General features: G+C 48.5%; 12 protein-coding genes across 12 annotated transcripts; 6 read left to right on the top strand and 6 right to left on the bottom strand.

Moving 5' to 3' along the window:
• Positions 1 to 333: 333 nt before the first annotated feature.
• On the top strand, positions 334 to 1,569 carry P175DRAFT_0534562 (Elongator subunit IKI1; the record flags this gene model as incomplete). Its single annotated transcript, XM_040900146.1, has 3 exons — positions 334 to 492; positions 571 to 730; positions 827 to 1,569. 3 exons carry the CDS (start codon positions 334 to 336, stop codon positions 1,567 to 1,569), a joined length of 1,062 nt encoding a protein of 353 aa, XP_040750181.1.
• P175DRAFT_0503594 (SNAP receptor SEC22) lies at positions 1,461 to 2,866 on the bottom strand. The gene is made up of 5 exons (XM_040897662.1): positions 2,734 to 2,866; positions 2,638 to 2,672; positions 2,462 to 2,571; positions 1,981 to 2,386; positions 1,461 to 1,932 (listed from the first exon to the last, which is right to left on the bottom strand). The coding sequence occupies exons 1-5, from the start codon at positions 2,765 to 2,767 to the stop codon at positions 1,870 to 1,872; spliced, it is 648 nt and encodes a 215-aa protein (XP_040750180.1). The 5' UTR covers positions 2,768 to 2,866; the 3' UTR covers positions 1,461 to 1,869.
• Positions 2,867 to 2,995: 129 nt separating this feature from the next.
• On the top strand, positions 2,996 to 4,886 carry P175DRAFT_0484317 (uncharacterized protein). The gene is made up of 3 exons (XM_040895565.1): positions 2,996 to 3,239; positions 3,321 to 3,803; positions 3,861 to 4,886. The coding sequence occupies exons 1-3, from the start codon at positions 3,066 to 3,068 to the stop codon at positions 4,539 to 4,541; spliced, it is 1,338 nt and encodes a 445-aa protein (XP_040750179.1). The 5' UTR covers positions 2,996 to 3,065; the 3' UTR covers positions 4,542 to 4,886.
• Positions 4,687 to 6,325, bottom strand: P175DRAFT_0484313 (short chain dehydrogenase/reductase family protein). The gene is made up of 5 exons (XM_040895564.1): positions 5,880 to 6,325; positions 5,734 to 5,819; positions 5,507 to 5,671; positions 5,379 to 5,449; positions 4,687 to 5,324 (listed from the first exon to the last, which is right to left on the bottom strand). The coding sequence occupies exons 1-5, from the start codon at positions 6,158 to 6,160 to the stop codon at positions 4,770 to 4,772; spliced, it is 1,158 nt and encodes a 385-aa protein (XP_040750178.1). The 5' UTR covers positions 6,161 to 6,325; the 3' UTR covers positions 4,687 to 4,769.
• Positions 6,326 to 6,420: 95 nt separating this feature from the next.
• Positions 6,421 to 8,846, top strand: P175DRAFT_0503590 (CLPTM1 family protein). Its single transcript, XM_040897661.1, has 3 exons — positions 6,421 to 7,659; positions 7,734 to 8,219; positions 8,271 to 8,846. Exons 1-3 carry the CDS (start codon positions 6,592 to 6,594, stop codon positions 8,595 to 8,597), a joined length of 1,881 nt encoding a protein of 626 aa, XP_040750177.1. The 5' UTR covers positions 6,421 to 6,591; the 3' UTR covers positions 8,598 to 8,846.
• Positions 8,847 to 9,271: 425 nt separating this feature from the next.
• P175DRAFT_0525558 (Mis6 domain protein) lies at positions 9,272 to 11,653 on the top strand (the record flags this gene model as incomplete). Its single annotated transcript, XM_040899419.1, has 4 exons — positions 9,272 to 9,293; positions 9,355 to 9,405; positions 9,483 to 10,501; positions 10,565 to 11,653. 4 exons carry the CDS (start codon positions 9,272 to 9,274, stop codon positions 11,651 to 11,653), a joined length of 2,181 nt encoding a protein of 726 aa, XP_040750176.1.
• Positions 11,654 to 11,707: 54 nt separating this feature from the next.
• P175DRAFT_0484304 (post-initiation translation factor DPC29) lies at positions 11,708 to 12,710 on the bottom strand. Its single transcript, XM_040895563.1, has 2 exons — positions 12,477 to 12,710; positions 11,708 to 12,423 (listed from the first exon to the last, which is right to left on the bottom strand). Exons 1-2 carry the CDS (start codon positions 12,685 to 12,687, stop codon positions 11,798 to 11,800), a joined length of 837 nt encoding a protein of 278 aa, XP_040750175.1. The 5' UTR covers positions 12,688 to 12,710; the 3' UTR covers positions 11,708 to 11,797.
• A 145-nt stretch (positions 12,711 to 12,855) lies between these two features.
• Positions 12,856 to 19,894, top strand: P175DRAFT_0559608 (AP-1 complex accessory protein LAA1). Its single transcript, XM_040900932.1, has 6 exons — positions 12,856 to 15,439; positions 15,502 to 15,858; positions 15,913 to 17,190; positions 17,249 to 17,480; positions 17,534 to 17,835; positions 17,893 to 19,894. The coding sequence occupies exons 1-6, from the start codon at positions 12,983 to 12,985 to the stop codon at positions 19,465 to 19,467; spliced, it is 6,201 nt and encodes a 2,066-aa protein (XP_040750174.1). The 5' UTR covers positions 12,856 to 12,982; the 3' UTR covers positions 19,468 to 19,894.
• A 78-nt stretch (positions 19,895 to 19,972) lies between these two features.
• Positions 19,973 to 21,761, bottom strand: P175DRAFT_0463781 (uncharacterized protein). Its single transcript, XM_040894826.1, has 2 exons — positions 20,472 to 21,761; positions 19,973 to 20,398 (listed from the first exon to the last, which is right to left on the bottom strand). The coding sequence occupies exons 1-2, from the start codon at positions 21,595 to 21,597 to the stop codon at positions 20,229 to 20,231; spliced, it is 1,296 nt and encodes a 431-aa protein (XP_040750173.1). The 5' UTR covers positions 21,598 to 21,761; the 3' UTR covers positions 19,973 to 20,228.
• A 27-nt stretch (positions 21,762 to 21,788) lies between these two features.
• Positions 21,789 to 24,364, bottom strand: P175DRAFT_0463777 (uncharacterized protein). The gene is made up of 3 exons (XM_040894825.1): positions 24,166 to 24,364; positions 23,937 to 24,106; positions 21,789 to 23,883 (listed from the first exon to the last, which is right to left on the bottom strand). Exons 1-3 carry the CDS (start codon positions 24,306 to 24,308, stop codon positions 21,860 to 21,862), a joined length of 2,337 nt encoding a protein of 778 aa, XP_040750172.1. The 5' UTR covers positions 24,309 to 24,364; the 3' UTR covers positions 21,789 to 21,859.
• Positions 24,365 to 24,585: 221 nt separating this feature from the next.
• Positions 24,586 to 25,900, top strand: cdc123 (cell proliferation protein CDC123; the record flags this gene model as incomplete). Its single annotated transcript, XM_040900145.1, has 2 exons — positions 24,586 to 24,701; positions 24,772 to 25,900. 2 exons carry the CDS (start codon positions 24,586 to 24,588, stop codon positions 25,898 to 25,900), a joined length of 1,245 nt encoding a protein of 414 aa, XP_040750171.1.
• A 152-nt stretch (positions 25,901 to 26,052) lies between these two features.
• Positions 26,053 to 27,244, bottom strand: P175DRAFT_0331294 (dodecenoyl-CoA isomerase). Its single transcript, XM_040892856.1, has 2 exons — positions 26,961 to 27,244; positions 26,053 to 26,845 (listed from the first exon to the last, which is right to left on the bottom strand). The coding sequence occupies exons 1-2, from the start codon at positions 27,146 to 27,148 to the stop codon at positions 26,206 to 26,208; spliced, it is 828 nt and encodes a 275-aa protein (XP_040750170.1). The 5' UTR covers positions 27,149 to 27,244; the 3' UTR covers positions 26,053 to 26,205.
• Between the last annotated feature and the right edge of the window lie 67 nt (positions 27,245 to 27,311).

Here is a 27,311-nt window from a genome sequence, read left to right as displayed (position 1 = left end):
TCCCATTTAGCCCATATGAAACTGATTAGTTGTCCATACCTACATTGCAAACAGGAATAGATAGATAGCCTTAGGCAGCCTAGCCCTAGACGCAAAGATGAAGGACATGACGGGCCGTCCCGCCGAGCCTCAGCCCAAATCGCAAGCGGGAAATTGCGGTCGGGGAAAATCTTCGCACTTAAAAAAAAAAAAAAAATGAACCCCTCATCAGACAAATTTAGGAACCCCGCAATATTTTGCACGACGTGAGAGTACCTTTTCTTCTTCTTCTTCTTCTACTACTTGGTTTGTTTTGAAAAGGGGGGGGGGGGACTTTTTTTCCCGGTCCTCACTATGGCTCCCTCGAATTTGTCGCATCGACAAACCCATAATTTACTCCTGATCTCGAAGCTCCTCAGTCTGAGAGACACCGCGTCGCCGCTGACGTTACTCTTGGATAGCTTGGAGCAACCGGCTACACCGCTGATTAAGGAATACATTAGGCGTGCACGGGTAAGCTAGGCTGCATCATAGGCTCCATGTAGAAAAAAAACGTATTGGGCTAATATTATCATTCATCTCCTGTACAAGCTTTCCAAAGTTCATGTTACCCTTATTGCTTTTGAAACTCTGAAGCCCCTAGATGGCGTGGATGCGTTTGTCTCAGCCCGCAGGAAGACTCCGGTTGAGGTTGTCAGAGAGGTTGCGGCCGTTTATCAAAGGGAGTCGTCCACCGGTACCTCTGCACGCAGTAAGTAAGGTCCTCCCTCCCCCTCTTTCTTCGCTTGGCTTTTCCTTGGAAGTTTTGAAAAGAAAAGATGTTTCTTAGACTGACTATCGTTAAAAGGGAGGCTTGTTTTGATTGACTCAATCAACCCACTACTACTACATTCCACAAGAGCCGACAAGAACTTCCACCTATCTACCTTCCTAAGCTCATTTATACTACCCGCTGCCCCCTCCATAGCCTCGGCCTCCAAAGGTGAAACTTCGCTCGTCGTCACATTCCATCAAGATGTCCCCGGTCGCCCTGCTCAGTCGCCTTATTCTCCCTCCCCTCTCACGTTACTGAGCTATCTCGCCACCACCGTTATAAGGCTGCATTCCTTCTCTCACATTCTCGCCCAGAAAGCCGCGAGAGACCGCAGCTTAGTTGCGCCTGTCTTTGGTCTCGAAGAAGAGCAAGATGGAATCCTGCTTGGGAGGCTAGACAAACCAGCTGGCAAAGAGTCCGGGGAGGGCGTCGTTCTGGAAATGGAGCATCGTCGCAAGAGTGGACGTGGCGTGTTGGAATGGTACATCTTGCCCCCGGCCTCCAGGTATCCATCTACGCAGGTCAAAGAAATCGTGACCTTGCTGGATGATCATCCGCTTTATCGCCCGGCAGAGGAATCCGATGCCGGGGCCGGGGACGAGGAGCCTGAGTCTACTTTTGAATTACGCCTCACTGAGAGACAAAGAAGAGAAAGAGAGGGCGTGGTGCTGCCGTACTTTGATGCGCAGCATGGTGATGGCCCTGGAGAAGGGGGTCGTATTCTTTATGATATGGGAGAGGAAGATGACTTTGACGAGGAAGAGGACGAGATTTGAATGTGATGCAGGTAGGCAAGCAAGCTTCTGTTATTCGACCCTGATAGCTGAGGTCATTCCAGTTAGCCGTAATCCGTGCATGTCTTGCATGGCGACCACGAATGAGATTGGCTAGGGCATTATTTATTTGCGGGGCGGAGCCGGCAACCCTGGGATCAAAACACTGGATCGTGTATTTGCTTGGGATTGGCTAAGTTGTTGAGGATAAGGATGGTGTCCTGCAACCACCAAAGATATTATTATCTATGCATACAGTCATACAAGCGAATATTTATGTGATATGGCTGCTCCACGGAGGAATTAGAAGAAGCGCCACCAGAGAAGGAAGATGAATATGAACCCGACCCCTGCAAACGGCCCGTACTGCGAAAAGTTAGATCGCCGCTACTGACTTACACGCGAGAGACTCACCTGTTTTAGCAACAACTCCCAATTGATGCGCACTGCAGCCTTCCTGTATTTCTTGCTGTCTTCTCGTAGGCGGCCAGAAAGTTCGCCCATCCGCTCCAAGCTATCTCCACGGTAGAGCAGATCCTCAATATTCTTTGTCATCACCTTGGTCACATCTCGAAGCTCGTCATTTAACCGGTCAAGATTCTGCGAAGCTCGACTGTCCTGGTATAGTTTCTTGGTGCGCTGGATGAAAGTATCGAATTCTACGAAGGCATATGGTCGCAGATTGGGAGACTGGTATTGAGCAGGAGAGTAGGTAGTGGTGAATTCAGCTGCAAGATCGGCGAGATATGTAAAGGCAAGCTTGCGGGGATATGAATGATCGCATATGCAGAGGAAGCAAACATCATCTTGGATTAGATAGCTATGTTCAGAAATGAGTTAGTTTTTCTTTGTTCACAATCTGTCCATGAACAAAACACACACACGAAGAACATACTGTAGATTATACTGCCCAGATTCAATGCTGGCTTGGGGTGCTGAGTTGCGGCTCAATCGACGGAATATCATCTTAGCTTGGGATTTGATTTCAGAGAGCTCGTTTTCAGCCTAGTGGGCGTTAAGTGAATTGCGCTCATTAAACACAAAGATACCAATGACCAGTTAAGAACTCACCTGGTCATCGTCTACCGATGCTGCGAGCATCAGGCCTTTTTGGAACGTTAGCAGCTACACCCATCCTCCATCTCCATCCGTTGCTTTGTATCTTACCGTCGAGCCTGGCAATCTGGGTTGATTTGACCATCGTGCTGCTTCACCTCTATCCTATCGGCGATATTTCGTATAAAGACAACAGCCTGCTGCTACTTAGGCGGTGGATTGTTATCGGCTGCATTCGATTTGTTGTCCTCATCTATCTTAAGCTCCCGTTGACGTTGCAGAACAATGGCCCGCAAGCGCAAGGCGGTCGATGCTGGCAGTACGAGGAAGCAGCCTCCGAGGTAAGCATACGCTGTTCAGATTTGTTACAAGGGGTCATATGAAGGCCTATTAGCTGCGAATTATTACTGGTTTATTGACAACCATGTATCAGGAGTTGTCGCATGTCCTCTTCCGCTGATGCAGCCGACCCGAGCGACGTGGGAAGACCGCGCGTTGCAATGGCATCTACCGAATCCAAGCCAAAGAGAAACCCGAGGAGGACAGTCAAGGATCGATGGGAGGAACAAAAGCTGATGAGTAGCGATACTTCACAGCTTATAGATTTGGATATAGTGGTCAGTTATGCGAATGGATCTTTGCTGCTGGTTAAGAGAGCCCAGTCAAATACTAATAATGCCTGGTATCGGGAGGTATAGAGACTACTTGCGCTACCTGAAGCTTGGGGCTGCCTCGAAGAAGATGAGAAAAAGGAAATCTTGAACCTGCTCCCTAGCGATGTGCATCCAAATCCCCATCTTCCTTCAGATGGCCCAAATGCGAAGATTCCACCGTTGCCAGAATCCTTCTTACGTTATTCGAATCATTGGCGCGATGGTATCCGTAATTTCCAATTAGACCTCCAGAATGGGCGCTACGATCCGGGGTGGCTTCGCGAAGCTGAAGAAGCTATACAACAAAGGGCTGAGGGCCAATTCGATAACTTCAAAGATCGCGAATTCGAAGAGTTTTGGGGTCAAAAACAGAAGATGGATAGAAGCCTAGCTGCAGGGCAAAGTTCTCGGGTGAAGCTGAGCAAACTCATTGAACATGAAGTTATTCGAAAAGGCGATGTCTGGAAATATTCCAAAGGCTTCACTAATAAGGGCTGTAAAAGTATTTTGGTTGAGAAAGAAGCCAGGGTACGTGTAATCGCCTCGGTCTCGTGCTATCGCGCCTGTGTCTAACAATTCTTCTAGATCGTGGATATCAACGATTTCCGCTTGACGTTCGCTGTCCCTCCTGGGCAACGTGTATTTCTTGCAACAAAGCCGAAAAGCGACACTCAAATTCCAGCGACAACCGGGGATTTAGCTATTGATTCAACACCATCCCCATCTTTCTCGCCTAAAGATCCACCCGAGACTGATTTAGGTCCCACCTTAGATGCAGAATGTTTTACAGAGGCTGGATCCTCTAACAAACGAGACGCTGATGTTGAAATCGAAGTTCCACCCATCAAAAGACGGCGTGGTCGCCCACGCAAGGTCCAGCCGGCTCAGAACGGGAAGACAGTGTGCAGCGTTGTTATTGAAAATAAATCAACACTGTTGGGTCCCATAAATGATGGGGAATCCCTTATGAAACTGGAGGATAGTGACACAGGCTTTGACAACAAGTCTCCAGGTGCCTCCGAACTGAGTCAAAACGGGCCTTCACAATCTCTGTTGACGGTAAAGGATGATACAGAAACCGAAGAGGTAATTATCTCAAACGTTCAAGGGCCTACCGCTCTTTCCGCGAAGATATTGGAGGTTGATGGACGTGTCAAAAATCCCCCCAATGGTAATGCTTGGAAAGAGATCCGCTCTTACAGAGATAATCAGGACATGGGGACCCTTTGGGAGATCAGACAGGCTTGGTATGTCAAAAACAAATAATCCTGCAGTCTTCCGGGTGGTTTCGTATGAGCACATTTCTATTCTCCATCTTTCGATTCTTTTTCTATGCACAGCTAGAGGTGTCAGATTAATTACTTCATCCACAGCTGTGTCGTTACTATGGTAGGGTCTAGGTAGGCCCATAAACGAGTCTTGGGCAGGATTTATTTCGTTCTGTCCCTTTCCATCATCCGAAAACTAATTCATTACATTATTACATTGTACATATTAGAGTCCGTCATTGTTTGACCCAGCCATCGCATTTTCATCTCGTGATGCTCGGTTGGGGTCTGCATCAGCGGCATAGTCGACCGCAAAACTCGATTGAATGAAATCTTCCAATTCCTCACTCACAGTTTTTAGCTTTTCTTTTACGCTTGCGACACCCTCCTGCCCTACAATATGGCGAGATGGGGGATTTTCGTGTCCGCCGATTGCAGTAATGGCGTAGACGGTCTCTGAGACCAAGACTTCCATGTGTGCCGAACTGAGTGGAGGGTAGGTTGAAACGACATCCGGAACCGAAAACGGCCCTTCTTCCACAGAACTGGGTGGGCTCGGATTCTGGGGACCATTTGTCCAGTTGGCATCTGGTGTATTTGGTAACTGAGGCACGAGTCGATTGAGGATTCCGCGAAAAAGCGGTGCTGGGTTTCTTCCCGCTGAGTATGTAGGAACTATCGGAGGTACACTTGTGACTAGGTTGGTGAGGATGGGAATTTCAATGCTGCATTGAAAGATGGTGAGTTTGACGTTGAATGGGGCAATTTCGTAAGCGAGACTCTGAATAAAGTCGTCATTAGCAAGAGAAAGAGGATGCGCTTCGATATCGCTTACATCGCAAAAGCCCTCAAGAGCCCAACCGGCAGCACAATACATCCCGAGCCCTGGTGTGCCGATATGAGCGGCTGCGAGTGGTTAGAATGAAACATCAATCACGACACTGAAGACCAGAAATGCCTTACTAATTCCGGAGAGAATCATGATATGCCCCGACTTCTGTCCTCTCATGTGAGGTAATGATGCCTTAACGATGTTGAGAGGGCCGAAATAATTCATCTCAAACTGATCCCGGACGAGGTTCAAGGTTTGCTGGGATGCTGCGAGTTCCTCCACTGTGCCAACAAGAGCTGGAGATCTAATCAGGGAACTGGATATGTAGTAAACTAGGGTTATTGAATGGGTTTCCGACCTTGACTGGTACAGCAGAACAGGATATCCATCCTCCCAAATGTCGCAACTGCTTCAGCAACTACTGCTTGACATTCACCAATCAGCCTGTATAGTAAGGAATAAGCCCATACTATCCTTCCCATCTATCCTAGAGCCTTTGCACACCTTATATCGAACGGAACGGCTTTAAATCGCTCTACCCATCCATCATCACGATGGCTTTCGATTTCAGCCATAAAGGCTTCAAACCCATCGCGGCGGCACTCATCTCGGTCGAGGCTCGAATATGCCAGACCAACGAGGGCATAGTCTCCATGCGCAAGGATGCGACGAGTAACCGAAATCCCAATGGGTGAATCCCCCGCTGTAATTACCCAGACTCGCGGCTCATTATGGGAGGGAAACTGCGGACGGGAGTAATCGGGGGAGGGGTTATTCTCTGTCATTAGGGCCAAAGAAGGGGGATGGGATGTTCACTAGCTCAGCATACCCATTGCGCACGAGAACGCGCCTGGAATCTTGTCTAGGGAGGAATCGCAAATCAATAAGTGTTCCCCCAGCTTTCCATCCGTTCTGCGCTGACGATAAGACCTGGAGGCGGAAAACCGTCGGCTTCTGGACCACCGTTTCGCCGATGCTACTAGAGGCTTAGCGATAGTAACCTCATCATCGCGGCGGCCCTCATCCGTGGCCTTTTCCTTCCTCCCCTTTAGCACCTCCCGACCTTTTCTTCCTTCAACCAGGCCATAATGCCTGAACAAAGGCAACGCAGAGAGGAGCCGGAGCAAGGCGTGCGTCTGAACTCTTTTGCCAGCATGGCTCATCCGTTAGCTAACTTTTGCTTTCTCTCTCTCTCCCTCTCTCTCTCTAGTCGTCCATGTTCCGGCCTCTCATCCAAGGTGTCGCCATCTTCCTCGTCACGCAGTTCGCCATGAGTCAGTTCTTCGGTAATAAGCAGAATGCAGCGCCCGGCAGCGGTGCAAACCCCGGACCAGGCGCTATACCTGCCTTTGCAGATCGCCCGGCTCGGAGCGAAATCGAAAGCTATAGCAACATCCCTGACCTGATTGCCCCCATTTGGCCCGCGGAAAGCCCGTTGGACATCACAGTCTATGTTTCTCCATCTGTTGTTCTCCCTTCGTTCAAATCGCTTCCTGCCAAGTCTCTCGTTATGGAGGAGAAGAAGTTTGTTCTCGGAAACTACAGTGACGTTAGGGAAGTGGATACTGTTATTGATATTCCCAAGGAGGTCCAAAATAATGGAACTCTCTGGGCTCACTTCTTTGTTGGGTTGAGCGGACATCAGCTGGATCCTACGGCCAAGGACTTCAGCACTGACAGTGCTGTTCACTTTCTCCGTCCTCTCAACCAGTACTTGCCGAAGAGGAAGACGAAGAAGCTTAAGAATCTCCTCGCCAGCTCCGATGAGATGGAGGAGGAAGAGGATGATGGTCTTCCCCAAGTATCGGTCGCATCTTACTACCATCCCAACTTCACCCTTTCGTTGATTCCCGATTCCGGGGTCCAGAAGTTCACTCAGATTCACCCCGCTGTCCGACATCATACGCAATTAGAGGCGACTGGTGCTAGGGATGCCTCCGGAAAGAATGGGTGGTATTACCCTATTGTTTTCTTGAACACCTTCTGGCAGCTGAAGAGCCACATGACGCAATTGAACTCTACGGTGCAGACAATGCCCCTGCGTTTCACCCTTAACAACCTCCAGAACTGGAAGTTCTCCATGATGGCCAGTGTTGATGACAGCGCTAAGGCCACTGCTAGACAAGCTGCATTCGGAGGTTCTACTCCAGGCGGTGGTGACGGCAGTGAATTTGAGATGATCAAGGAAGTCCTCCTGGATACGAACATTTGGTTGTTGGCTACCACGGGCGTGGTCACTATCCTTCACATGGTCTTCGAAACATTGGCATTCAAGAACGATATTGTAGGTCACTGGATGTCTCCGCGAAGCTGATGAACTTATTTGGGCGCATAGCTAACCTTCAATCTTTCGGGCAGTCTCATTGGCGTAAGAAGAAGGACGTGGTTGGAACATCCGTCCGTACTATTTTGGCCAATGTCTTTATGCAAACCATCATTTTCCTTTACCTCGTGGATAACAGCGAAAACACCTCCTGGATGATTCTTGGTAGCCAAGGATTTGGAATCTTGCTGGAAGCTTGGAAGATCACGAAGACGGTGGATGTTCGCCTACGCCCACCCCCCGCTGGGTCCTTTTACTCCTTCCTGCCTTATGTGATTGTCTTTGAAGATAAGCATCAACTCACTGAGACGGAGAAAAAAACCCAGGAGTATGATGAGATTGCATTCCGCTATCTCTACATCGCTGCAGTACCCCTGTTGGGTGCATATGCCGTGTACAGCTTGATGTATAATACCCACAAGTCGTGGTATTCTTATGTCATTGAAACTCTTGTTGGCAGTGTCTACGCCTACGGATTTTTGATGATGGTGCCTAGCTTGTACATCAACTACCGACTAAAGGTTCGTACTTTTCGCTATTTTGATTGACAACGCTCTAACGGAATTATGTAGTCCGTCGCTCATATGCCCGGAAAAGCCTTGACTTACAAGTTCCTCAATACCTTCATTGATGATCTCTTTGCATTTACCGTCAAGATGCCTTGGCTTCACAGACTTGCAACCTTCCGAGATGATATTATATTCTTCATTTGGCTCTATCAGGGCTATAAGTACAAGGTCGATTACCATCGTGTCAACGAGTTTGGCCAGGGAGGCGATAGCGACGAGGAAGAAGAACCAGAACCAGAAGAAGAGGCCACAAAAGCGGAAGGAAAGGCAGAGGTCTCCCAGGCATCCGGAAAAGAGACCTCTGAAGCTTCTGCTCGAAAGAGGAAGTGATGACCTGTCATTGCTCTCTTTGATTCACAACTCTCTCTCCTCTTCCCTCCAGAATTCCTAATGGATATTCCCCGTGTTTCATTGTGATATCCATACCCGCATGATTCAGTATCTTCTATGATGTTGTCATGGAATGCTATACTGTAGAAAGGGGTCGAGATGGTGAAAATAATTTAAACATGATGCATAAATATGCTCTCTCTTTTCCTGAAATTGAATTTAATCTATGCCGAATGTTAAACTTTCCAGAATTAATGTCTAAATTATTGCGTAGACCCGAAGAGAGCGTGCGGTGTTGGTATAGATTTGTCGAGGCGCCTTCGGAATCCACCCATTGTAGTCGCCAAATTTGGTTAAGTTATCGACGATACAATCTTCCCGCTGCGGCGCTCGATAATCATCGGAAACAAAATTTATCTACAACAATAAAAAACAACGCGCCTGTTGGCTCTGACTCGAATCCACAATCACCCTGATCGCATAGCTCGTACTGTCTGTATTTTACATCGCATTTTTCTTTGGTGCAAGCTAGTTGTGACGACGCGACCCCTCTCCTCCACACTCATCTATGTTTCTGGATGTTATGAGGCACCCTGTTTTTGCGCAATTGCGTTTTCGCAAGTAAAGGAAATCCAGCTTACGTTGACGAAAATCTCCTTCTGATATCATCCAAAATGTCGTCAGATACTGAGAGAGGTTTGTGTTGTTTTGTTCCCTACAAGTTTTTGAATACCCTGGGCTAACAGACTACGCGCAGATGAAGCGAGACCAAGCAACATGTGGGATGCAATCAAGCATCTTGAAGCGGGTATGTCCCTCAATGGATCAATTCTTCAGGATATTGCCTTTTTTTTTTTTTTTGGAGTCACTGACAATCAACCATAGTTGCTTTCGTGCCTTCCCGCCAGCGCTATACAGATGCTGGGAAATTGGCTAAACAGATAGCTGAAAACGCGTACGAGAGCGGAGTTTCTCAGGCTGCGCTTGAGCGCCTGCTGAACATCCTTACAAAGACCAACCATCTGGACCAGGGAACAATCACCACCCTTGTTAAAAACCTGTATCCATTGGATAGGGTGCCGTCTAAATTTGTCACTCAAGTTGTCTGCTGCCTCGGTCCGACCAAGAATAAGCCTAGTCCTGCCACGCAGGTTTTGCTCTTGCGATGGCTGATACTTGTGTATGACAACATGGAAGATAGATCTCACCTGTCGAAACTCTATGCAGCGCTTTTCAATTATCTTGATATGATTAGTCTGCGCAAATATTTATGCCACCTTCTGTCTTTCACCACGAGACGCAAGCATGTCAAGCCTTTCAGGATCCAAGCGCTAATGGAATTTATTGCCACTTCAGGTGGTGATGATAGAGAGCTTGTTACCTTACTTAGAGTGTTTAAGAACTACTGCCCCGATGTCATAATGGGAGATGCGGGTAGAAAGGGCCTGTTCTTCAAGCACCCGGATCCTGAATGGACTACCCATGTACGCCAACTTCAGGAGACGAATTTGGAGAGGCTTCAAACGACCCAGTCTTCGAGTTTTCAGGTTGTCCATCGTGGACCTGTGAAGAGAAGTAAGATGGAAGTTATTGTGCCTGATGTGCAGACATCAAGGGTTGCATACAATCGCACGTCCTTGGAGGAACTTCGCGGCGTTGATCACTTCATCGAAAGGCTTGAAAAAATCGAGCTCCCCAACCAGATAATATCTACCATTGGAGACCGTTTGGCTCAGAAATATCTCTTTCTAGCTCAGCCGGAAGTTGCAAACCGTCGCTTGGATGACTGGCTGCGAAGCTTCCTAAGTGACCAGCTAGAATACGCTCGAGATTTTGATGATGAGGGAGTAGAAACTCTAGGTTATGTGCTTACTCTGGCGGTTAGTTACGTGCGTTATATTAAGGTATGGCTTCCCCCCCCCCCCCCCCCCCTTTTTTTTTAACGCAGAAAACTCATAATATTGTAGGACATCCCGGAGGCATTCATTTCTTTCTTAAGGTCATATCTACCGTTGTGGAATGGCAGCGATAATAGAGAGCAGATCCTTGAGCTGCTCGAATATCTCTCTCTTGATAACTTTGACTCTGTCCGTAATGACTTCTTACTCCCTCTAGAGGCTGCGTTGCTGGGCGACTCGGTCTCTTCTAAAGCAATCTTGCTCGACTTTTACACTGCTTTGATTCGCCAATGGGGCGTAACATTGAGGACCCGGCCGTTCGATCCTAAAAACTCACAGCCTCTCGGTCGTCTTATCCCGCATGTTGAGATTCTGGCCTTGTCAATCCTCGAAAGCCCCACGCACCAACCTTTAGAGTCTGATGATCTCAAACACAATACATCGACTATTGTGGAATTCTACTCCACTTTAGCAGACTTGTTCTCCTATGCATCTACAAATGGGAATATCCGACTTACTATACCTCTCGCTCCCACAGTTTATGGCCTGGTGTTCACCCCCGTGAATTCCATCATTTCGATTATGAGCTTTGTGCTTGCTAGCTATAAATCGTCATTTGAAGCATCCCTGACCTCAGACGTCCTCCAAAGTCTGAATTCCACGGATAACCTCTACCCTACCCAGCTGGTAGGACAATTCAATGGATACATTATGGACATTTGTAACCTCTTATGGCGAAACCGAGCCCTCAACAGCGATGATCAGAACGCTCTTGGTTGCTTAATACCCCCGCCCACCATAAATACACTCACTCAGTTTATCCGCCACACGAATGAAAATTCCCGGAAACGAAATTCTGATGCTGCTTTCTCATACCCTATCACTTCAGCGTTCTCTTTGAGTCACCATCCCGCACTGTGCAATATGTCTGCTTCTTGCTTTGCAGATATTGAGAGGGAAAATAATATCAGAGAAACCCAGCCAAGGCTAAGCAAACCCGTGACCCAGAAAGCTCTCAATGCCCTCGAGAGCAAAGGAGGTATCAAAATGACCTGGAAGGATTACAGAGTACAGATGCTCGATTGGCTGGATGCGACGGGAAGCAATGGAATTGGAATTTTAATGCGCAGCGCAATGAAGGCGCTTCGTAAAGAATAGCAGGCTAGATAATGACAAAATAACCACGGCAATTACAATGTCAATATGCTCTATATTCTTGTGACATATCTAATGTCTCTATAAATACATTTTTTAGGATGCAACTAGTATACACTTGAGTGGTGAAATATACAATTGAAGTCATTAGAGCGCATCGGTCGTGTTCAGGTATATATCCCGGACACTGGTTTCCTCCCGCAGAGTACTCATTATCTCCTCTAGTTCATGTATCTCTGTCTCATCTTTGACTTCCACCAATGTGTCTTTGTTTGGGACCCAGACAATCTCTAGTTCTTCAATTACGAGCCCGGATTGCTTGGAGAGTGCTTCGCCCACACTCTTTGTCTCAGTTGGTTCAGTGAACACCAGAATGCGGCCGTTCTCATCCGCGGTGATATCAGTGGCACCAGCTTCAATTGCCTGGTCTAAGCAATCATCCGCATTGACACCTTCCTTTCTTTCAAACAGGATCCTTCCTTTCTTCTCAAAGAGATACGCGGTTGGTGTGACGGTCCCACCGGCCTCCTTGATGGCGTGGCGGACATCCTGCAAGACACGGGCTTTTTGTTCTGTTTGACATTCAATCACAGCTGCCACGGAATGCGGTAGGATAGCTTCAATGGTGACTTGCTCGAGAGCTTCTCCGGTAACACTTAGGCCCTGACCTCTGGCAATTGCCGCTTCAATTACTATTTTCGGGATTCCAGCTCGCTTCGCGTTTGAGAGGGCGAGGGTAAGGCGTGGGTTGAACTTGGTATCGGGTCCCCACACTGGGAATCTGTCAGAGATGATAGGGTGCAGCTAGGATGCCGGGGCCACTTACTCTGAACAGCAGAGCTGATTTCCTTTGCGACCATCTGCCTCTCCTTACTCTTTGCTTTGTCATTCTTTGCCTTGCCATGTTTGATCTGCGACCACCGGTTGTGTCCCGCGGACCAAGAAGGGCAGCTTGTAAAGGTCCGACGAAGATCACATCCGAGCTGGTTTGCGCGAACTCGCTGCTGCACGAGTCTTTTGCTCACTATCGATGCCATCACGAAAACAAACGATACCCCCCAAGGGGTTTTAAATGCGCCTTGCGACATGATCGAGGTACAGAGTTATGCGGAGCCGGTCCGACAGTTTCTCCGTCGCCGCCCCCAGACACATGGATATTAAGGGGCCCCATCGGTGATGAAGTCCAGCTGGACACATGCTTGAATGTGAATTTCATCCCAGAGTACAAATATATCGCTATCTTTCACTATCTTTCTCTTGTCTTTGGTTCAGCCTTTTTCTTTTGGAGGACCGTATGGGAGACAGACACCCTAGGTGGTACAGTCGAAACCAATGTCTTCATCGGAAATTGCCAGGTCTTCTTCCGACAATAATAGTAACAATGCGACCCCTCGTGCGGAGCTCGATATCACCAAGCTCCATGCGCTGCCCTCCGAACAGCAAGATCTTTATCTCCTAACGTTTACCTCGGACTTGGTACAGCATATTTCAGCCCTGGATAAAGCCCAGGTATCCTCTCAACAGAAATTCTTGAAACAGGAGTTGTTTAAAGTCCTCACCCTCTCATCGCCGGCGATCACACGAGTTATCCGCAACAATCTAGGACGATGCTTTGGAGCTATATTTAGCAAGGGAGATCGCGGTATACTTTTCGAGACGGTGGCTGACCTGCTGGGCGTTTTGAATGCTGGGAAAAATGAGGCAGATCTTAAGACAAAGTTCGCCGCGGCTCATTGCCTGGGAGATATTTTCGCTGCTGCCGGGGAGAGCGTGTTTGCACAGTCGGGCATAGTTGTTTCTAGCCTGATTAAACTCCTGAAGCCATCGAGTAATCATACAGGTTGCCGTGGGTCAATCTTTGCGATCTTGAGGAAGGTGGTCGGCGGTACAGGCGTCCCAGTAGATGAAGGAACGGCGAGAGATATTTGGAAGCAAGCCCGCAATGCTGCTGCCGGGGACAAATCCACATTCGTCCAGGTCCATGCTTGCCGCTGCCTCGAACAATTGATCCATACGACGCCATATTTCGACAATGCTAACGACTTTGAGAACTTGAAGACTCTGATATGGAGGGTTATCGACAGCCCTCTTTCTCCGGTCAGACACGCAGCGGCCGTCTGTCTAGCGCGCGCGTTGACAAAATTACACGCAAAGGACTCTCGAATTCTACCTGCTCCGAAGCCTAAGAAAGCTAAAAGAATGTCAAAGAAGCCTGCACCTAGACCTGGAGATGATGAGGATGAGGCAGAGGTTTCCGAATCCTCAGCCCCCAAGAAATCCGAGCCGCGCCTGTTCTTCTTACTTCCAGATCTGCTTCGCCAACTTTCCTCTCAATATTTCCGAAGCACGACGTCCAACCGTGCGCGGGCTGGGATTGCGGTTTGTTATAAGCATGTTCTTCGGATCTTAGGAGGGGACAAAATTGTCGAGGAGCGCTACGATCAGATTGCCCGCCATCTTTTGTTCGACCTTCTCAATCATCCAACGGTGACCTATAACCGATTTCGACTGCTCATGACCAGAAAGGCTGTCGCAAGTATCCTGGAAGAGACAGTCGGTCGCGACTTGCTCCGGGAAAACAGCCAACTGACAGCCACTAAGTGGTTGATAAATGAGGTACTAAAGGATTTCCCGCAGGTCATCCAGGAGCGTCAAGAACCCAGCAAGTACACCTTAACAAGCGCCCTAGATGCTTTATCTTCCCTGATTACGTCGCTTGGTTCTGCATTTGGGTCTCTGGCCGAGACCTGTCGTGACGCTTTGCTCCAGGTTCTCCCTCACCCTAACTACACTGTTCAAATCCACGCTGCGCACTGCCTTCGTAATTTTGTCCTCGCTTGTCCCCACCAGCTCCTGTCATGTGTCACGATTTGCCTCAATAGCCTCAACAGGGAGGTTGGACAATTGTCTACTCCACGCCAATCGTCACGGCGATGTGTTGGTTATGCAAATGGACTCTCTGCAATGCTGAGTACCTCACGTCTGCAGCCTTTGTACGGCTCCGTTGAAGTATACTCGAGGGTGTTCACCCAAGCAACCGATCTTTTGAAGACAAGTAGCAACTCTGAGCTTCGTGCCGCGAGCACGCAGATTCAAGTGGCCTGGATTCTAATCGGTGGATTGATGCCACTTGGCCCGAATTTTGTGAAGATTCATCTCTCCCAGCTGATGTTGTTGTGGAAGAACGCTCTTCCAACGCATCTGGGCAAAGAAAACTCTGCTCAACGTGGATATCTGGAGATGAGTTTCCTAACACATGTTAGAGAATGCGCCTTAGGGGCATTGCTAGTCTTCATAGAGTTTAACAGCAAACTGATCACTGCGGATGGAGCGCGAAGAATAGCCACCATGCTACAAAACACAGTTGAGTTTCTCGATGAGATACCCCGACAGAAGTCTGTGGCCGATCTCTCACAGCGCCTGCATCCCACTTTAAAATTACAAGATATTGAGACTCTGGTCCGACTGCGTGTTTTGCAATGTTTTACAAAGCTCCTCCATGCCCACCCGCTTAGTCATGCAGACGTGATTGCACAGTCAAGCCTCCTGACTTTAGCGGTTTCGTCGTTTGCTGACCCAGATGCCACCCAATTACGTCCGCTGGAGAGCTCCATTGCTGCATCGACAGCACAATTTGAGAATCTGTGGGACTTATGCGACAATTTCGGATTTGGACTAACAGGTCTCGCGAGAGAATACGTTCGCGTGACTCTTTCTGGCAAGCATGAGGGTGAAAACGGTCCTGCTTGGTCTGCAATTGATGCGGCGGACCAAGTGGTTGATGATGCTGTAAGTCATGGAATGGAATCCACGAACACTTTTCGATCGAATTAAACAACTAACAGCTGTAGTTGAACTTTCCCGTTTCTCAGGCGAGCGAACATGATTCGATTCTCCTTTATTGCGCAAGGCAAAGAGACTGTCTGTATGCTGATCCTCACCCTACGGGGGTTGTCAATGCGGCCATTGAGCTTTTCTCCGTGGCTATTCCGTTGCATGCGCCGAAAGTGCAAGAAAGCAGCGTGGAGCAGATCGCAACATTCCTTTCTTCCTCGAGTCTGCAGCGTAATCCTGGACGCAAGGCAGCCATGGTTGTCAATATTTCTGTAGCGCTCCTCCATGTTCTAAAGGTTGCTGTCAAAGAGGATGGCTCTACGTCTGGGAAACTTAGCCCGGCGACGGAGAAAGTCTTTCAAGAGCTTGTTCGGGTATGCCGCCTACATCCTTATTAACAGTATCTGCGTCTTAACTAACCATCTCAGAAATTCGTCATGGATCCAGATCCAGTTGTTCGCACAATCGGCGTTGAAGCGCTTGGACGGATATGCGAAAATTCTGGAAATACCTTTACCAATACTCAAATTAATTGGCTAGTTGATACTATCGTTGAGAATAGGGAGCCGAATGCCCGTGCTGGCTGTGCCGCTGCATTGGGTTGTATCCATTCCCAGATCGGCGGCATGGCAGCTGGTCTGCACCTTAAAACAATTGTTGGTGTCTTAATGTCCCTTTGCAATGATCCGCACCCAGTTGTCCATTTCTGGGCCCTTGGAGGGCTAGAAAGGGTAGCAAATTCTGCTGGTTTGACATTCTCTCCATTTGTTTCCAGTACCCTCGGAATGTTAGCGCAGCTTTATAATGCGGATAGCCATAATGAGGAAGCTCAAACCTTGGCTACGTCAAATATCGAGATGTCATTCCTTACACCCGTCGTCATAAGCCGCTGTGTTGATTCTTTGATCAACGTCCTGGGTCCAGATCTCCAAGACATCACGAAAACACGCAATCTGATCCTAACGCTCCTCCGACAATTTCAACTAGAGGAAAACCCAGCGTTAGTCACTGAGAGTTCTAGATGCTTGGATCATCTCTCCCTTTATGCCCCAAACTATGTGGACTTCTCCGGATACGTTAGACGCCTACAGAATGAGCTTTCAGCCAATGATCCTTTGATGAAGGATGTGGCTATTCGTGGCTTGACAAACCTCATGAAGCGCGATGCAACAGCCGTCATCAATGCGGCTTCACCTGCACTGGAGGACGACATATGGTTGGCTTTTGACGATACACCTGACAACCCTATTTTAAGGAGTTTGATCAAGGATTGGCTGCAGCAAACGGCACTTTCAGAGACGGAACTTTGGATTCAACGATGCCACAACACTTTGACAAAGACGCGAGTGAAAACTGAAGAATTACCTCCTATGTCAGCCATCAAACCTTCGGCCAATGACATCCCCGATGATGAGGTTGCGGGCTTTGCATCTGCCATCGCGGGGGCGGGACAGGGGGAGGGATCCAATGATGCTGTGTCTGGGCAAGAACTGCTGAAATGGCAAACACGAAACTTTGTCATGAGCTGTCTGAGTGAACTATTGGACCTCGTCCAAGAAGCCATTTTACCAGATCAAACAATCCCTGCAGAGCTTGCTCTCCAGCAAAAGGTTGGGGATATTGTCCGAATGGCCTTCTCGGCGTCTACTGCTAATGTAATCGAGCTCCGCGTCTGGGGTCTCAAAATAATCGATCAAGTTCTCAAGGTAAGCTTTCATCATCTTTTCGCTTCGGCTGCCTGTGATGGCTAATGGTTCATTCCAGATGTTTGGCAAAACTCCAGATCCAGATTTCGCAGAAGCTTCGCTACTTGAGCAATATCAGGCTCAAATCGGGTCAGCGCTTACCCCGGCCTTTGCTGTGGATTCTTCACCAGAGCTGGCGTCAGAGGCGATCAATGTATCTGCCACCTTTATTGCGACAGGAATTGTGACAAATGTCGAGCGTATGGGGAGGATTTTGAAGTTGATGGTCCTGGGACTTGAGAACTTCTCAGGTTGGTGATAGCGTGACTTTCACACAGCTGTACCTGCTGCTAACCGCCTATAGAAAACCCCGACACTACTGAGATTGGGGATCTGAAAGGCCTAAACTCGAATGCACAAGTGATGGTTAAAATGGCTCTTTATGCAGCATGGGCGCGTCTTCAGATTGCAAGTATCGAGCATGAATACCTCACAGATGTTGTCCAGCCTTACCTTATGAAGCTTACACCCTTGTGGCTTTCTTCCCTTCAAGAATACGCTCGACTGCGTTTCGAACCAGATATCTCTGGCAGCCTCGGTACAGGCCCGGAGAATGGCAATTTGAACGAAGTTTACGCCGCACTTAACCGGGAAACCCTTCTCAAGGTAAACCCTCCCTATACTTGGATTATCTTTTGCCGCGCAGAACTAACAATCTTCCAGTTTTATCAAGACTCCTGGCTGAGCCTAGTTGATGCTATTGCTGGCTTGGTAGAGAGAGACATCGACTTTGTCTTCGATGCACTGGATGGAAAGTCAAATCCTGAATTGCAGGACAAATCTGAGAAACCCGATAACGATCTTCCTAACGGGGAGAAGCAAGGAAAGGGCCACGACATTAACTATCGCGACGAGCCTGTTGCATTTTTCTTTGTTCTTTTCGGGTTGGCCTTTGAAGCCCTTGTCGATCAGTCCACCTCAGCACCCCAAAGGATGGAAATTCTTCAAGCCCTCAAGAGAATTTTAAGGCCAATTATCTCAGGCAATGCCATTTATCAGGATGCCATTTTCTCCGAAACAATGGACAGCCTTGACCGGCTGGCCTTGACTGAAGGAATAGCTGTTCAGAACGTCATTGTTGCGATAGCTCGAAATCTGGCCTTGGATCATCCCTCTGCGAAGGGAAGTGAAGATCGCAGTGATCATCTTTCAGATGACATCGAGCAGCTCTTCGAATTGACAAGGAGCATCATCTTGGTGCTCGCAGGGTTGCTACCCAATCTCCGCGAGTCTACCACCCTTGCACGTTTCAGTGTCGGATCCGAAGATGCCCTGGCGCTTATTCGCGTCTCTCTCGCGTCTCTTGTTAATGTTGCTTCGATCTTCCCGTCTATCATTCGAAATGATCTCCACGCATGTATCCTGCACATCTTCAGTACGATTCTTGCAACGGGCTTATGCCAAGCAGACGTTGTGCCCCAGGCCCTCCCAACGTTCAAGCATTTTATTGCAAGCATTAGCAACCAAAATGAGGTTGGAGCAGAGGACTTGGAAAGCCTTACTGTTGTGTCACGCCAGTTACGCGGGTGCCTTACTCGCTTCCTCACGACCCTGATGATTGCTCAACGTCGCGAGTCTGAATCGTCATTGCCCTGTGCCAAGAACACGCTTCTGGCTATCACTATTCTCCTAACAACTGGAGGCCATATCATTCCTCCTCATGACCCGGTGATCCCCCAGATTCTTAACGAACTCCTCGACTGCCTCCAGGATGTTGGTCTCGCCAGCGTTGCAGCAGGATGCATTCGTTCTATCCTCTTAACGCCCAATCCAAAATCGCCCACGGACGAAGTGATCGCTAGATACCTGACGCCGCGACTCATCGCTTTCCTAGTTAGCTGTCCAAACGAAGCCGGAGATGTTCCTAGTGACCTAGAAAATTCAAGAACAGTCGTCGCACGCACCCTAGTTTCTTGCGTTACCAACGCCACTTTCCCGGGGCGGGAGATGCCAACAGCTATCTCCCTCGTCATGTCAGCCATCCTCGCGCGCGGCAAACGCGAGGGCCAATCTGTGTATCAAGAAACAGCCGGATATCTACTCGAGCTCGCAAAGGCCGATCAAACCGTATTCCGCACCCTGGTAGCCACCATGAAGGGCGAACAAAAGACTCTTCTTGAGGAGATCCTTCGCAGCGTGGATATCAGCTCAGGCACAAACAGAGGCCGAAAGAATAGTGAGCATGCAGCAGCTGAGCAACAAAACATGCCCAGTATTGCTCTGAGATTCGATTTTTAATTTAAGCACTGTGTCAGGCTGACGATCTTGATGATTCTATCTTCTTCTTTTCCCCCCCCCTCTTCTTTACTTTCGAACTCACACTCTGTGTTTTAATCTTACCTTTCTATACCATTTTTGCTTCTTTCTTCCTTTATTTGACTTGATTGATTTACGTGCGTCGTGGTGGGCTTGATTGATACGTATAAGCTTGATGATAACAACGTATGATGCTGTGAATAACGATAACAACGAAGGGGCTATTGCATATATACCTACTACTACCTACCTACTTACTTACCTGTACACAGGGTGATCTTTACAAGAGTTGATTTGATATCACTTCATGTCATCATCATCGTTCCCTCGTTTCTTAATAGAAAACCCCATTTTTTGCTGCTTAGCTTCCTATGCATGGAGTCTTCCTTTTGTTTTTTTTTTTTTTTTTGCATATAAACTAGGATTAAGTATTATTATGTTTAGGCAGCACGATGGAAAAATGGGATTTTATAGTCAGAAGAATTGAGATCTATTTGCGTCACTGTCTAGAGGGTATCGAAGTGAGGTATTGAACCTTGATTAACGCCCGAATTGAGGAGGTTATGTTGAAAAAAAAAAAAAAAAACCCCTACCTAAGACAAGTGTTATAGGGAAAATTGAAGACATATGAAAGCCAAGGAAAGTCTAAAGAATGCTGATGTAGTGCAAGACAGATAATATACAGTTGGTGAAAAATGAAAAGAGGGGTGGTGTGAATAGGTAAGGTGTATATATACATACATTCAGCCCAAAGATTCGCTGAGATGGGCCGCGGGGACAGATTCTTTAGCATGCGGGGCAAAATCTGATGTTGTGCGAGTCTCCTTAGACTCCTTGGGGGGTTCTTCCTTCTTGGCGGCGTTGTTCTGGGTCTTTTGAACAGAAAGATATTTCAGGAAGAGAATGATCATAACTGAAAAAAAAAAAAAAAAAGAGTAAGTTAGGGAGGGTATGATTCATGAGAAAAGCAACAAGGGATAACCTACAAGCACTAATGGCAATAGCCATTGCAGCGCGTCTCGTGAGAATCCAACGTAGACCCTCGATCTCGCTCTTACTATCGCTGTTCAAGGACACAGTGATTTTATAATTGAGTTCTTGGACTGATGTATCAATGCTTCGCTGGAGCTCCCGGACTACCATTTTGTGGTCGTTGAACATCCCTTTGATATCGTCCTTTAGACCGGCGAGCTCCTGATTCGTCCTCTGGGAAAGTATATCCGACTCATGTTCCAAATGTGCGCGCGACGCACGTTGGTGCTGGGTTTCAGCGTTTCTCGCCGTCTGGAGTGAAGATTGAAGCTCCGAACAAGCCGCTTGGAAAAGGTATGACTCATTCTCGACATCAGACTTGGAGGTCAGGCTGTGGTTTGCAAAGTCGAGATTTTTCTGGAGAATCTTCCGGACCGCCTTCATAATTGTGATCGATTGCTTGTCGGAAAAACCACCGTTGCCGAGATCACGCACGAGAGTGTACGAGTCGAAATGGTGAATGTAAGGGGGAGGGGCCATATGCGGAGGGTTCTCGCTGAGGGTAGCAGTTGGTGTCAGATAGGACGTAGGAGAGGGCATATGGAGGACTTCATCAAGGGGATTATCGCCCAATGGTTGAGATGCATATTGTTCTTCACTGGTGGGCTCCTCGGGCGAAGTCGATTCTTGCTTGTCTTCGTGGATTTCGACTATAGGCTCTTCCTCCAACAGCGGTTCCTGCTCCTCAAGACTCTTGCTGTCGTCAGATTTGGTCGTACTCTGGTCATCTGGCTGGGAAGCAGTCGTGGTGGGATCGCTTTTCTGGGTATTCTGGCTGTCCTGTAGCGGAGGCTGTTCCGGCGGGGAACTAACATTGCTGGTGTTCTCCGGAGAGTGATTATGGGGTTGCTGGGAGGCAGAACCATCCTTCGGCCGGGACGGAGGGGGTAGATTTGGCTCTACTGCAGGCCCATATCTTCGCTGGTATGTGTCTTGGGCGTGTCTTGGAGTGGTGTGAAAGGGGGCTCGCGGTGGGCGGGCATTTGACGGAATGCGGATGGAGCGATACGTGGATGGTTCGCAGGCTTTAACTGCTCGCATCAAATTTGGATAAAGGAATGGAAGCCTTGGGTTCGCCATGGCGAGAGTTCCGGGTTGGTTTCCTGCGTGGAAGAAGGAGACCAGGGACTAGTTAGTTGAGATGGATGAAGAAGAGGTTACCGGAGGAGTATCACGGAAGGTTACTTCTTTTTTTCCCGCGGCCAACTTTGGGAAACGTGACGTAAGCGGTGAGGCTCTCCCCGCGGAAACTTAGGAAAGGGTCAGAAATTGGAAGCATTCATTATACATAATCGGTGTATAAGAATTAACATTATTTACATGATGCGATTACATGTTTCGGCTACTGAGTATCAACTGCCAATAAGCCAAACAACAATCGTGTGCGGTGCCAGTATTCTTGTGCCTTTTGATCCATGGTCTTGATCGTCCTTTCGGTATTAGACCCAAGACTATTTCGAAGCTGCTCGGCAACATTTGACAGTTCGTTTTGTTTTGCATCTTTGCCTGCCAGGGCATAGTTCAAGAATACTGTATCGAAATAGAGCTGCATCTTGAGATCGTCCAAATGCTGTTCCTTGTTCGCCGCAGTCGCGGAAAGGTTGTTTCCGTTTTGAACTGGGGATGCCTCTTCCCCAGAATCTGACTTGTCCATAGTAGACGACTTTAGTTCGTCGATGAAGAAGCGGACTCGGTCGGCCAATTCCTTCTGGAGGATGCTTTCGAGAACGTACACGGTGCCAGTATCCCAAAGTCCCGGGCCATACCTGTCCATGGACCCTACCATTCGGCGCAAGAACTTGAACGTAGATGGCGATGGTTGAATAGGAATCTCGGGTTCACCCTCCCAGAGGCTTCTTCCTGGAATTTGACGAGACTGATATTTCGAGGGAGTTGCGAATGTCAAGGGGTGGGTGTTTGTGACCACATCTGCGGCAAGCAATTCCTGGAGTTGGGGCACAATCTCTTTAGAGAGTTCTAAGTCGCTAGACACAAACTCACGCGGGAGATCCCTGCGAACTAGCCTGACGAGTTTTAGCAAGAATGCCGCCTTAACACCTTCTTTAGAGTCTTCGATAGGCTTGAAGGTCTCGCTAAACGAAGTTTGCAGAGCATCCAAAGCCTTCTTAACGGATAACCCTAGTGCTTCCCATAAAAGCTGTCTATCATCTTCGCTTAGGATCGCTGCAACATCTATATCAATGTCCTCGTCCGTAGCTTCATCGAGGACATCAGACCATCGAATCTGTCGCAGCCCGTCGATGGCTTCTCTCAAGTTTTCAACGCAACAAAGCCAGTCTTTGTATTTTTCGAAAACCGCGGATGTATCTTCGTCCCGGCCAAGCAGCCTGTCCGAGATAGATTCCTTAAAAGCTTCTCCACCATTTGAGTAGTCAAGAGAGACCAGCGCATCATCCCAGAGAGACTGAGAAACACTATGTTCCCCCTTATCCCAACCCGATATTGCAGACGCAACTGTCTGACCAAACGAATCTAAGGCCTTGACATCGTCCGATAGGATATCCGTAAGACGCGAGTTAAACACGGTCCGGATTCCTTCTAGTACTTGCAAAGCCGAGTGGACAGGGGTAGAGCCCCAGGAACGAAGCCAAAGCTCCAGCGTTTCTTTACGTAGTAGCAGCAACTTTGAGAAATCCACCCATTTGGTAAGGGTAGCCTGACAATTGTGCACAAAGCTGTCGAAGGCACTCTTTGACCATTTTTTAATAGTTCGCTCTGCATCTTGTTTGGAGAATTCATTGAGTTTGATCCAAGGGGTGAAATTGATAATGTCTGCGGCCACCCAACGGCCTAGGACGTCAAGTCCCAAATCATCTAGGTTGCGTATCTCAGGATCAGCCAAGAGAGGTCGCACCTTTAACTTGCCGAGAACATCTGAGAAGCGACGAGAGAGAAGAGTCTTCGAAATTTGAAGGGTCTGGATATAGAGACGTAGCGCGGCCAAGATGTTCTCACCCGACGTATCGGTTAGTTCTAGCTGATTTCCGATAGCATCCAGGCGGAGTTTGTGGTAGTAGGCGACGGCATCATCTAGGGAAGAACTCGTAGCAAGGCAATAAGCGGCCAGGGCCTCTATAACCTCTTCAGCGGTCGATTTGGCGGAGGCCAACCGTTTATTAATTCGGTTCCGCAGCGAGCGCTTAAGAGATGCAAGCTGGTTACGGAGAATCTCCAGGAATGGCGGTACGGATTTTTGTTCGGAAAGTGTCTTGTGGATAGGACGAGAAATGACAAACAGCTTTGCTATTAGTAACGGTGAGCTACGTTTCCTCAACAGCCTCGACATTAAAATCGAACAACGATGGAGCAGCGCAAGTTGTGCCCCAAACACCCGCTTCGTAACATCTATACCTCCATTATCAGCCAGTGGGTCTAGATTTCTCCAATACAACACATACCCTGGTCTTTGATGTCACTATTTATCTGGTTGAGATGTGCATATTTCTTCCCCATCAATCGTGGGTTGCATCTTCGTCCAATATCGGCCAAGGTCGAATCCACCTCCTCCATCTCGCGATTCATGGACACAATTGTCTCAGCGGTGCCGACAAGCTCTCGATACCGTGTGCTAAATGTGCCATTTCTATTAGCAGTTGAGAATACAGTCTTAATTCAACCACAACATACCCAACAAAAGCCCGTAACTTCTCCTTGTTGCTTGCGACATCTCGGCGGAGTTCCTGCTCCACGCGACGCACGGTCGGAATTGGGTACTGGAAAGCATCCTGCCATGATTTTAGGCTCTGTGGATCAGGCCCATCCAGTGCCATGATGGAAAAAGCGAGCAACGGGCGTGGAGTGCTTCCCAAGAACAACCGGAAGCCAGAAGCTCTGCTGGTGTCATCAAGTGGACAAGTAACGAATGACGATCAGTGGTGCCTGAGGCCGCACGTGGTCGAATCCGGGATCGACCATTCTAGAACAGGCAGTTCTCTTGACTCAGCAAAAAAAGTCCCCGCGGCCAGATTTTGGGTTGCTCTTTACATCTTTTTGCATTCAACACACAAAGCAGAGAACATACTGAGATTGCGTCTCTTCTCATCAATAATGCCTCTCATCGAGTCAGACGTAGCTGGTCCGTCAGAACCACTGCGACGTCTCCCTTTCCCTCCCGTTCCTTACTCACATATCCTACATTGTTCCTACGACTATTGGCAGCCTCGGTATGCTCTACTTCTCTCTCATCTATTTTTAGAGAAATCTGGCATTATAAACTGACGGTCATTGTCGCAGGTACCGTACCCTTGCGCCCAAATCCCGTGCAATTCCTTTAACAGCGCCATTCATTTCCTATCTCCGCGCCAACGGGATCGTCCTTCCACCAGAAACTACCCCGCCAACCAACGATGATAATCTAGATGAGTTCTCAGACGATTCTGATATTGAGGAACAGCCAGACCCTTCAAACGAGTGGGCTGAGATTCACTCTCAGATCAAATCCACAATATCTGAATTGGGTGGCAAAGTCACTCCAAAACTGAACTGGAGCGCTCCCAAGGATGCCACTTGGATGTCCGCCACGAATGATCTCCAGTGCCGAACACCAAACGATATCTACCTCCTCCTTAAAAGCAGCGACTTCATTACGCACGACCTAGAACACCCCTTTGACGGATGCGTGCCTGATACCTCCTACTCTCCTACTCCGACATCCAATCCTCCCGAGGTCAAATACCATCTCGTACTCCGCAAATACGTCAACTTTAACCCTTCCCTTGAGTTTCGATGCTTCGTGCGCAATCGAGTGCTGCTATGTATTTGCCAGCGGGACCTAAATCACTTCGACTTCCTTTTCCCGATGCGCGACTCCCTTCGGTCCCGCATCCAAGCGTTCTTCGACGAGAAACTCAAGGACACATTCCCCGACCCTAGCTTTGTCTTCGACGTCTATATCCCACCTCCGCATCAGCGCGTCTGGCTTGTCGATATCAACCCGTGGGCGATAAGAACTGATCCGCTGTTGTTTAGTTGGCTAGAGATCTTGGGAATGAAGGATCCGGTTGGGGTGCAGGAGGAAGACGAGAGCAGTGGCGCAGAAGAGCAATTTGTTCGCCTATCCCTCAGGGGAAACCATGTCGACGCCACACACCCGGACCAAGCCGAAGAATCAGAGTCGGAAGAAAACGAAATAGATGATGGCAGTGACGACGACGATGATCATTCACCATTCCTCCCTGAATTCCGCCTAGTCAAGCATGATGACCCCGAAGCATACGCGTTCACGACCCCACAATACTCAGCGCATAAACTACCAAAGGAAGTGGTCGAGGCTTCGATGACTGGGCGTGGCGGGATGAGCGAATTCCTCGGCCAGTGGCAGGATATCCTGGCTCGACAGGCACAAGAGTCGGACTCGGAGTGAAAGCCAGCCATGTTTGCTGCATATGAGACGAAACTACCAAAAGCATGTATTTTCTTGGGAGCGTTGGGTTTAGATGGTGGACAGGGCGTTTGTTTTAATATCAGGAATATCGGGGAACTTAGCCTTTTACGAGAAGTTTTAAATCTCAATCAATTGGAGGTCTAGCATTCAAGGTTCTAAAACCCTGGATCATTTATACCTATACCTATATCTATACCTACTCTGTATGTGTATATATATATAACAAGTCCTAGTCATGTATCCAGCTTCCTCATGGAGTAATAATCACCTTCCTCTCACCTTATTTATAGCTTATGCTTCTTCTCTCCACTGGCCAACTTCCTAAACTCCTCCTGCGGCACTCCCAGCAAAAACCTCTCCAATCCCGCAAATGCCTCAATGGTGTTCTGTCGATCCATGATCTCCCTGCCAGGCTTCCTAACCAGCTCCTTAATCCTCAATAAACTTGACTGGTTCAAATGCGGCCCCATCCGATCCTCCACTTCCTCAAGAACCTTCTCCAAGAACCCTGCAGAGTCATCGGGCTTCCCCGAGGGAGCCGCAATAACCTTATTCACGAAGCCTGCCGCGACAAGCTCGTCACAGGTAATCCGTTTGCTGTGGAGCAGGGCCTCGTTGGCCTTTGCGATTCCCAAGCGCTCAACGAAGGCAACGGAGGCGCCGCCCTCCGCGACAAGGCCGAGAGAGGAGAAGGGAGTCAGGAGGAAAGTGTGCGGGGCGGCATAGACGAAGTCAGCCATGGCGATTAGAGCCGCGGAGAGTCCGACCGCGGGGCCGTTCAGAGCCGCTACGAGGATCTTGGAGTGATGTGAAAATGTGTGTGTGATGTCGATGTTGTTGGCGACGAAGGTTCGGACGAGTTCGCGGCGGGAGGTCTGGCTGAGGCCGCCGCCGCCGGGGCGGGTGCTGGTGACGTCTGCACCACTGTATGTAGTAGATACGTATATGTTAGCTGTTTGAGACTTGGGGAGGTTGCAATTCTTGTAGGGTATAGAGTCAAGAAAGAAAAAAAAAAAAAAAAAAAAAAAAAGAGGCGTACGCGGAAAAAAAGCGACCCTTGCCGGTTAACACCGTGATGGTAATCTCATCGCGCTTGTCCACTTCCCGGAGACGCTCGCCGAGGAGGTAGTACAGGTCTTGGTTTAGGGCGTTGAGTTTCTTAGGTTGATTGAGGGTGATGATCGCAATGCGACCCTGGTAGGTAAGGGTGATCGCTTCCTCGGCCATTTTGCACAGTCAGGAGGTGCGAATTCAGGATTAAATAGTATAAATCGATTCCAGTCGTTATCAAGGGAAGGAGACAGACAGCTGGGGAGGTTAGCGGAGATGTACCTATGCCAGCTTCTTGTCCCAGGTTGTCAAAGGAGAAAACTAAAACGTGGGGAATTGG

The sequence above is a fragment of the Aspergillus ochraceoroseus genome (genome assembly GCF_002846915.1).
Source record: "Aspergillus ochraceoroseus IBT 24754 chromosome Unknown P175scaffold_7, whole genome shotgun sequence".
Lineage (NCBI taxonomy): Eukaryota > Fungi > Ascomycota > Eurotiomycetes > Eurotiales > Aspergillaceae > Aspergillus > Aspergillus ochraceoroseus.
The sequence above is the reverse complement of the archived record's forward strand: the minus strand, read 5'-3'. Positions and strand labels throughout refer to the sequence as shown.